We start from the raw sequence: 10,112 nt of genomic DNA, 5'->3' as shown, positions 1-10,112 counted from the left end.
AGCGAGTGGGCGGGGCCGCGTGGCGTCAGCGCAAGATGGCGGCCTCGGCGGCGCTGGCCTTGCGCTTGCGGAGCGAGCTGCGGCGCGGCGCGCGGGGGCTGTGCGCGAGGCTGGCGACGCCGCCGCCCCGGACCCCGGACCAGGTGAGCCGGATGCAGGTGGCCCGCGAGTGCGGGGGGTGCCCCTTCCTGAAGTTTCGGGCGGCCCGCGCCGCGCGAGGGTTCTGGGACGCAGCACCTCAGGGTGCTGAATGGAACGCCGCCCGCGTTTCGGGCCGCTTCCCTGCCTCCCGGGTGGGCAGCGCTTGCGCCCTCGAGCTAGATGCTGGGGGCCGAAGTGCGTCCTCTGAACGCCACCTCCTCTGGACCCCAGGTGGGTACCGGGGAAAGGGAGGTCACCTGTTTCCCATCTCGGTGACCTCTCAGGTAATGCTTGTCGGGGAGGGGCCCGGGATGCTGGGGTCCCACACTGGCCTGGGGGTACTGTCCCCGCGGTGGTGGCGGTGATGATGAGGTCCGTGCCCGGGCTCTTGATTCAACCTGCCTCCACACTGACGGAGATCCGGCCTTTCCGACCTCACTCCGTGCCCTTACTTCCCCAGGCAAGCGATTGCCCCTCTGTCCCCACTCCCTACCCTCCCCCCCTGTACCCCACTGCTGTGAGCCCCGGGCATCCGCATGACTTAACTACCCGTCCAACCCACTTTTGTGCTCTCCATCACCTTGCTCCCGGCATTCAGCCAGGCTCCCTGACTTCATTTCCCTGCCCTGCGGGATCCTGGGCGCCCAGCCTATCAACCCTTGGGCACCTGGCCCAGGACAGTCAAGTTCTTGACTATTCTAAGAAACCCAATCCCCTGGTTGCCTGTGCAGAGACCCAACACCCTAAGGCTATGTGGGTGTCTGCTTCCTGGCTCCCAACCTTGATTCTTCTCTGACCAGGGTGCCAGAATCATCCTGACCTTTCTCACTTCTCTTTCGGCTAATCTACCTCCTCTCAATTGCAGGCCACGGAAATTGGGAGCCGCTCAGGCACCAAGGCCCAGGCTCAGGGGTCACAGCAGCAGCAGCGGGGCACAGAGGGTCCCAGCTACGCCAAAAAAGTTGCACTCTGGCTGGCTGGGCTGCTCGGGGCCGGTGGGACTGTGAGCGTCGTCTATATCTTTGGTGAGGGACATATGCCTGTTTCCCAATTTTGTTCCCTTGACTCTCTCTTCTGCAGAACCTCCCCCCTTTCTCTTAAGAGTTTGGCCCATCTTCATTCCCTGGCTCCTCCCTCCTTAAGGCAGCCAACTAGAACATCAGCCTTGGAAATGGGAGACCTTTCTTCTCCCTCTGCCCACTTTGCTCAAGGTTGAACTCTTAGTTGGTTCTGCACTAGGATACAGAGAGTCATTTGGAAGAGGGGAAGATGGGGAAGGAGAGGCCTGGAGCAGCCTCCTAAGCTACCTCTTCCTGCAGCACCCAAAACTCCAGCCCTCCCCGTAGTCCCTTCCTCCTTCAGAGACTGAGGAGACCCTGCCTCAGTCCCTCTTCTCTTGGAAACCCAGGATCCTGACTACCGGCCCCATCCTCTCTTGACCTCTGGAGACCATGCCTCTTCCTTCTTCCCTCAGACCCAGGAATCCAGGCCCCCTGCCCTCTTCCTTCCTCAAGACTCAGGAGACCGGGCCTCAATTTCTCTCATTCCTTCCTGTCTCCTTTACAGGAAACAACTCTGTGGATGAAACTGGTGCCAAGGTGAGGAGGAGAGAGACCCAGATGGGACCCTAAGCCTTGCCAGGGGTCCCATCCTGTGGGTCCTTTCCCCTTTGGTCTGCTCAGGCTCATTGCTGGTCTCAGGATGAGCCTCTCCCTCCCAGGGACCTTTGCCTACAACTCCCAGGGCCCTGGAGATTCCTTTTTTGGGTTTGATGGGTTTCAGCCTCTGCCATCCCAAACTGTACATTTTTGTCTCCACTTTCCAGATTCCTGATGAATTCGACAATGGTGAGTAAAAACAGCCACAGGTTCTGAGGTCCCCCCGCTGAACCTCCCCATCCTGCAACTTATAGGGATGTTACCCTTCCCTTCTGGTGCCTCCCACCCCTCCTCCTTTCTTTGGGGGGTGGGGGAGTCAGCAACTGGATGGCTTTGGGGGGAGGGGCATTACAAAGCCGCAGTCCTCTTCACTGGCCCAGGAGCAGATGGTCAGGGTGAGATGGGGGAGGGGAGTCCACCGGTAGGAGTGCTTGGAGAGAGGGGGGCCTGTCTACCACCAGACGCATGGCTTCCTGTGCCTTAGATCTGAGCGGCTGCAGCCCTTAATCCCCTCCTCTTTCTGAGGGCCTCCTCTTTCCCCCTAAGCCCCCCACCCCATCAGGCTCATTTCCAAAACAATGTCTTTCCTCCCTCCCTTTTTAGTTAACCAGCTTTTGGTAGAGAGTTTCTGGCAAGTTAGATAAGTAGAGAGTAGTTGTCAGTTCTGTCACACCTGACCCTTCCCCAGAGAAAAATACAATTGGTAGGTCCAGAAAGCCACCTGTTCGTGCTGGGGAAGTTTGCAAACCCACATGTTAATACATTGGTTAGTTAAGCTGGCCAAGTGGGTAAGTAATGGTGTTTTAACCGGGTAATCTTCCTAGTTTATTTTTATTTTTTTTAAGATTTTATCTATCCACTTATGAGAGAGAGAGCGAGGCAGAGATAGAACCAGGCTCCATGCAGGGGGCCCAGTGCAGAACTCCATCCCGGATCCGGGGATAATGCCCTGAGCCAAAGGCAGACACTCAACCGCTGAGCCACTCAGGCATCCCATATTGATTTTTTTTTTTTTTTAAGATTTTACCTATTCCTGATTTAAAGAAATCAACATACTGATTTAAATTGGGCGGGTAAAAATGATAGATAGATAGATAGATAGATAGATAGATAGATAGATAGATAGATAGAGCGGGTAAACCTGCAGGTTTAAAATGTGTGTGTTTGCTAGCATAACTAGTTTCAACATTTTGGGTTTTGTTTTTGTTTTTGTTTTTATTCATGAGAGACACATAAAGTGAGGCAGAGACACAGGCAGAGGGAGAAGCAGGCTCCTTGCAGGGAGCCCAATGTGGGACTCAATCCTGGGACCTGGATCACTCCCTGAGCCAAAGGCAAATGCTCAACTGCTGAGCCACCCAGGCGTCCCATCAACATTTTGGTTTTGAAAAGGCAAGCCCTTACATAGGCAGTGGTTTAACTAAACTAAAAGTACCTAATGAAGCAGGCAGTCAGATAAACTTCCTGCTTTAAACTGGATTCAGGGCAGCCCGGGTGGCTCAGCGGTTTGGCGCCACCTTCGGTCAGGGGTGTGATCCTGGAGACCCAGGATCGAGTCCCGCGTCAGGCTTCCTGCATGGAGCCTGCTTCTCCCTCTGCCTGTGTCTCTCATGAATAAATAAACAAAATTAAAAAAATGAATATACTGAACCCAGTTTATTTTTATTTATTTATTTTTAAGATTTTATCTATTTATTCATGAGAGACATAGAGAAGCAGAGACACAGGCAGAGGGAGAAGCAGGCTCCATGCAGAGAGCCCGACGTGGGACTTGATCCCGGGTCTCCAGGATTATGTCCGGGGCCAAAGGGAACGCCAAATCACTCAGCCACCTGGGCTGTCCCAGGATATTCATTTAGGCCAGGATTTTTCAACCTTGGCCCCATTGGTACTTTGTTTATTTTATTTTATTTTTTATTTTTATTTTTATTTTTTTAAAGATTTTATTTATATATTCATGAGAGACACACAAAGAGAGAGAGAGAGAGGCAGAGACACAGGCAGAGAGAAGCAGGCTCCATGCAGGGATCCCAGTGTGGTACTGGATCCTGGGACTCCAGGATCATGCCCTGGGTCGAAGGCAGATGCTCAACTGCTGAGCCATCCAGGTGTCCCATGTTTTGTTTTGTTTTGTTTTAAAGATCGTATTTATTTATTCATGAGAGAGAGAGAGACATAGGCAGAGGGAGAAGCAGGCTCCATGCAGGGAGCCTGATGTGGAACTCAGTCCTGGCACTACGAGATCACACCCTGAGCTAAAGGCAGATGCTCAACCGCTGAGCCACCCAGGCGTCCGTCCGCCTGTTGGTACTTTGAAGCAGGTAGTGCATTGTTGTGGGGAGTGGTGGGTGCATTGGAGGGTGTTGAGCAGTATGGTAGGCCTCAATCCACTATTTGCCAGTATTGTGGCCATCACATGTGTCTTCAAACATTGCCTCGAGTCCCTGGAAGATACCAGACCAGATTCCTCCGAGTTGAGAACCACTAGATTAAGAGTATGTAAGTGTATATGTATGTTTAGCATGGTTTCAGTAGACTTAGCATACTAGCTTTAACCGACAGATGTAGAAGAAGCCTAGTGGTTCAAAACGGACTGAACGTGCTGGTATAATATCAGCAGGGTTACATGTATGCATAAACATTCTGTTTTTATCTGGGGTGGTGTGTGAGTAGAAGTATTCACATTAGAATTGGGCAGGTGAATAAAAGTATCTACTCCTGCCTGGCAGTTATGTCCCTGCCTTCTACTTTTTCACTTAGAAATGAGCTCTTTCGGGGATCCCTGGGTGGCGCAGCGGTTTGGCGCCTGCCTTTGGCCCAGGGCGCGATCCTGGAGACCCGGGATCAAGTCCCACATCGGGCTCCCGGTGCATGGAGCCTGCTTCTCCCTCTGCCTATGTCTCTGCCTCTCTCTCTCTCTCTCTCTCTCTGTGACTATCATAAATAAATAAAAATTAAAAAAAAAAAAAAGAAATGAGCTCTTTCAAACCAGGTGGGTGTATAGACTTGTTTGTGTTTGGTAGGTAAATAAACCCCTGGTTTGTTGGGGAGGTTGAGCAGTGGCTCATCTTGGAATCCCTTTGTGCCCCTGTATCCTCCTAGATCCAATTCTGGTACAGCAGTTGCGCCGCACATACAAATATTTCAAAGACTACAGACAGGTGAGCAGGAACTCTGAGTCAAGTCCCCACCCTCCAGCCCCAGCCCCTGCTTCCTTGTCTGAGTGCTCCCATTCCGTCCCTGTCCCCACAGATGATCATCGAGCCCACCAGTCCCTGCCTCCTCCCAGACCCTCTAAAGGAGCCATACTACCAGCCGCCCTACACGCTGGTCTTGGAGCTCACAGGCGTCCTCTTGCACCCTGAGTGGTCGGTGTGTCCTGGGGAAGGCAGCGGGCTGGGACACTAGATAGACATGGGTGGCCAGATCTCGATGATACAGTTCAGAGCAGAGACTCTGGAGCCAGATCCATCGTGTGATGTGGGGGAGGGGGCGTCTCTCTCACTGGTTTTCTCACCTGTGAGACTGCCCACACTGTGGGTTGTTGTAGCACACAATATGTGCTACACCCTCCAGACTCCTAGACCCTCAGTCACAGCCATGTGCTTCTGAGCACCCCCCACCCGGAGCTACAAAGATGGGGGAGAGCACTCTAGTTCTGGGGATCCCCTGGCTGGGGCTTTGTTCTCTTCGGGGTTTCTGAGTCTTGGTGTTTCACTGTCCTCACTGACTCCACTGTCCTTCCTGCCTCCCCAGCTGGCCACCGGCTGGAGGTTTAAGAAGCGTCCAGGCATCGAAACTTTATTCCAGCAGCTTGCCCCTTTGTATGAAATCGTCATCTTTACATCAGAGACTGGCATGGTAAGGCCCCGGGACAGGGGAGGGATGGTCGGTATGGCAGGAGATCCAGAGGGTCAGGCTCACCCTGATCTTGTGTCTCCCATCCCATCCCCAGACTGCATTCCCACTGATCGACAGTGTGGACCCTCATGGCTTCATCTCCTACCGCCTGTTCCGGGATGCCACAAGATACATGGATGGGCACCATGTTAAGGTGTCATGGTTGGGGGGGCGGGGCATAGGTGGTCCTCTGGGACTTGGGGGGTGGGGTACTGACGCCTTCTGAGGAAAAGAAAAGAGGCCTCAGCTCTGACCCCAGCCTCAACCCTTCTTCTGCCCCAGATCTGATTCTGACAGGACTTTAGCCTGCCCTCAGCACAGGCTGGGCTCCTAGGTTCTTCTCCCTTCCTGGGTATCTGGGGATGGGAGTGGGGGGAAGTGAAGACTCTCCAAAGAAGACAGTTGGGGGTAATGGAGGGATATGAGGTTTGGAAGCTGTGTTGTCTCTGTTTGGAGCTGAGTGTCTTTGGGATTGTAATTGTAGTAGCTTACACGAGTCTCTGGGCCTGTGTGTACTTGCAGGATATTTCATGTCTGAATCGGGACCCTGCCCGCGTAGTAGTTGTGGACTGCAAGAAGGAAGCTTTTCGCCTTCAGCCCTACAATGGCGTCGCCCTGCGGCCCTGGGACGGCAACTCTGATGACCGAGTCTTGTTGGACCTGTCTGCCTTCCTTAAGAGTGAGACTAATCCCTGACCTCCTGGCTACTGGCCTTGGAGCCCTTGAGTCTCAAGAGGAATAATAGATGCTTAATTCTGGCTGCCTCCCCCACCCACATGTAAAATTGGGTACTTGAGATGTGAGAGATTCACAAACATCCTGCAGTCTTTAGAAGTTTCTGAGAATGTTTGGGGTGCTCTGGAATATTTAGGGGATTCTTGGGGGGATGTCCAGGGGAGCCCTTTTAGCGTGTTAAGAAATGTTCGAGGTAGCTCTGACCAGCCCCAGGGTCTGACCTTTACCCTTGTGGGCTCTGCTTCCCTGGGGCCTTTCTGCCTGCCTGACCCCTACCTACTGTGCCCACAGCCATTGCGCTGAACCGAGTGGAAGATGTCAGGACCGTGTTAGAACATTACGCCCTGGAGGATGACCCACTGGAGGCTTTCAAACAGCGGCAGAGCCGGCTAGAGCAGGTGAGTGCTCAGACTGCAGATGGGTGGGGTCATCACGTCAGTTCCCAAGGGAGTGCCCCTAGAGCAGCCTGTCTCTGCTCTGGCTGCAAGACCTTGACCAAGGACCCGGTCTTCCACACAACTGTCCTGTAGGGCTCTTGTAATGGGGAAGGAGGTGGTCGATTTCCACAGCCTGCTTTGAGAGCAGGAGGCAGGAAAGCCAAGCATGGATCTTGGAGAGGTGTAGTCTGTGATGATTTCAAGCAAATCTGAGGGCTCAGGTTTTGTGTGGACAGGAGGTTTGGGTCAGGCCTGGAGAATGGGGATCCCTGGACACTTGGCCCAAGGGACAGGGCAAGGAGTTCTGGTGTTCTCAGTGTGATCCTGGTAATTTGGAAATGAGGCTGAGAATATGGATTGAGCCTGGGAAAGAAATCCTCTGGGGTCTAAAATGAGGTTGATCAGATTCTGGGTTGGATGCCTGCGAGTAGGGCTGGAGCTCCTGAGTGCCCAAAGGATGAGTCTTTGGAGATTTGGGCCTGGGATTCCCCCAACATTCAAACTGGGGTCCTTCAGCTGAGGGCTGGACACTGGGGCTCAGAGACCAGAACAGTGTAGTCTGATGAAGAGCCTGGGGTCTCACCAGCATCTATGTTTAGGGTAAAAAGGATCTGGGGTAGGTTCCCGGGGTTCTGGAGAGGGTGATCATGACAGTACCAGGACTTGAATCTGGGCTCCTGTGTCTGGGCTGGTGTTCTAGGAGCTTGGGGAAGGGGTTTAAGGCTGGGCAGAGGTTTAAGGAAGATGGCCCCTTGGATGAGGGAGTCTAGGAGAATACCCAGCCCGGGCTGACCCTCCTCCCTGTCTTTCACCCCAGGAAGAACAGCAGCGCCTGGCTGAGCTCTCCAAATCCAGCAAGCAGAACCTCTTCTTTGGCTCTCTTACCAACCGCTTATGGCCTCGCTCCAAACAGCCCTGACTTCTGAGCCTCATCAGACTCACTGCCTGGGTCCTGGGCCCGAGGCCCCAGTGCTCCCAGATAATGGCTTGGGCAGCCACATCCAATAAAGTCCATCCCAGATGCCACACTCCTGTGTCCGGAGAGTCTCCAGATGGGGGCATCGGGGTGAGGTCCGGGACTCTTGGGACATCGTCCCACAGTGGCTAATTGGCTGCCAAGCACAGTGTCGGTTGTTTGATGGATCAGGATTGGTTTTGAACCCTGGCCTGGGAATCCGCAAACCCAGGTCCTTCTAGCCATGGCTTGTGTGAAGTGTGACCTCAAAAAGTACTTCTCACTCTTTGACCCTGTGAGTTCTCATCTATGGAAAAGGGAAGAGAGGTCAACACTGGGGATTTAGAGCCAGGTCACTGCCAGGGTGTTGTGTACAAGCGCGAAGCCTGGGCTCCTTGGGGCTCTGGGGGGACCAGAGGGCAGCTGTTACCCCCTCTGCCAGCTGTGGCCCTGTGGGAAGGTGGGCCTGGAGTTGCTTGATCAGCTTTTTCAATAGAAGCCAGAAGTTGGGCTTTTTTTGGGGGGGGGGGGTTATATTAAGTCTCCCAATTTTTATTTTTTTTTTTATTTTTATTTTTTAATTTTTTTTTAATTATTTATTTATGATAGTCATACAGAGAGAGAGAGAGAGAGCAGAGACAAGGCAGAGACACAGGCAGAGGGAGAAGCAGGCTCCATGCACCGGGAGCCCGACGTGGGATTCGATCCCGGGTCTCCAGGATCGCACCCTGGGCCAAAGGCAGGCGCCAAACCGCTGCGCCACCCAGGGATCCCCAAGTCTCCCAATTTTTAAATGTTGGGTCCTAACTAGGACAGGCAGACTGTCATAGCCCTGAATGGTGGCGTTTTCTGTGAGACTGATCCAGTCCAGCAGCCAGTGGTCGTACAGCGTCATGATACTGAGGACTGGAGTTTCTGTTTGTATCATTTTAATTGACTTTAACTTAAGCAGCCATGCGTGGGTCCTGGCTTCTGACATGGACAGCACAGTTGCGTGGCACTCCATGGTATGGGATCCGGACTGTCCAAGTTCAAGTCCCAGCTTCACCACTTCTGTCTACCATGGTCTTGAGCAGGTTACTTCACCTCACGTGCCTCCATTTCCCCGTCTACAATGTTAACAGTACCTGCCTCGTAGGCTAGGCTTGAGGGCTGAGGGAGGCACTCCATGGAGGCACCCGGATGGTAGCTGTGTACCTTGGGCAAGGCATCCTTCTGCCTCTGCCTCCTCATCTCACAAATGGGTGTGATGGGAGGACTGATCTTGGAGCAGCTGTGAGGGGTAAACAGGACAGCCCGTGCTCAGGCGGTGAGCCTTCTTACCAGGTGACCACACTAGCTCTTCACCGACTGCAGCATCCTGGACCAGCTTGACGGCCCCCACACCCGGCTGGCCCAGCCTCTCCTCCAGCCAGCACTTAGTGCCAGGACCAGCTTAGTATTTTGGTGTTGCTATAATTAAAATGTAACTTTGTGGGCCAGATTGATGGAGCCTTTGAACTCTAGATTTTTTTAAAACCTTACTGATGTCTACAAAGAAGTTAAAATTTGCGTAACTTCCCAGCCCCAAGGTCTACTATCTATACCTGGGGCTAGGTTTTAGGGGTCTTGGTTTACTCATTCATCAGAGATTAATGATAGTACCTCTCTCGTCCATTGACTCCTAAGTCCTGAGTGCCTGGCCTTGTTCTAGGCAGTAGGGTGCATCAGTGAGCAAATTAGGTAAAAAGTTCTCACCTCGTGGAGGAGACAATTGTAAGATATTTCTCGAGGTAATAAATGCATTAAGAAAAGTAAAGTATGGAAAGTAGAGTGGTTTGGGGACTTGTGCTGATTTAGACCAGATGGAATAGTCAAGGCCTCTTTGGAGGGTGCATTTGACCATAATGAAATGAGGATCTCTGAGCGTGTCAGGCACAGTCACCTCCGGGCCTTTGCACTTGCTGTACTGGCAGGAATATTTTCCCAGGATCCATATCACTGCCCCTCTTCCCCTACCTCAGGTCTTGCTCACATGTCACCTCAGTGTGGCCTATCTGGCCCTAAGATCAGCCTGTAAGGAAAAGTCCTCCATAGCCAAAGAGACTCAGGAAACTCTCCTACAGTGTACTCCATACACGTGACAGAATCACCTGAAATCCCATCATGTCTGGCACAAACCTTCAATAAAGCCTGGCTATTTCTGTGACCTTGAAAATGTTTGAGCTATCTCAGACCTGGAATCTGTTATCTTCCCAAGTTACTACCCAAAGCAGGAATTTACCTTCTCCCACAGCAGGTTCTAAA

The 10,112-nt window shown here is 52.7% G+C and overlaps 1 protein-coding gene across 1 annotated transcript; it reads left to right on the top strand.

The window, feature by feature from the left end:
• On the top strand, positions 1 to 7,899 carry TIMM50 (translocase of inner mitochondrial membrane 50). The gene is made up of 11 exons (XM_055312045.1): positions 1 to 143; positions 1,007 to 1,166; positions 1,708 to 1,739; positions 1,967 to 1,988; positions 4,902 to 4,960; positions 5,052 to 5,171; positions 5,556 to 5,660; positions 5,755 to 5,853; positions 6,222 to 6,378; positions 6,726 to 6,832; positions 7,689 to 7,899. The coding sequence occupies exons 1-11, from the start codon at positions 36 to 38 to the stop codon at positions 7,788 to 7,790; spliced, it is 1,071 nt and encodes a 356-aa protein (XP_055168020.1). The 5' UTR covers positions 1 to 35; the 3' UTR covers positions 7,791 to 7,899.
• The last annotated feature ends 2,213 nt before the right edge of the window (positions 7,900 to 10,112 follow it).

Source organism: Nyctereutes procyonoides, unplaced genomic scaffold (genome assembly GCF_905146905.1).
Source record: "Nyctereutes procyonoides isolate TBG_1078 unplaced genomic scaffold, NYPRO_anot_genome, whole genome shotgun sequence".
Taxonomy (NCBI): Eukaryota; Metazoa; Chordata; class Mammalia; order Carnivora; family Canidae; genus Nyctereutes; species Nyctereutes procyonoides.
This window is presented reverse-complemented; position numbering and strand designations above follow the sequence as displayed.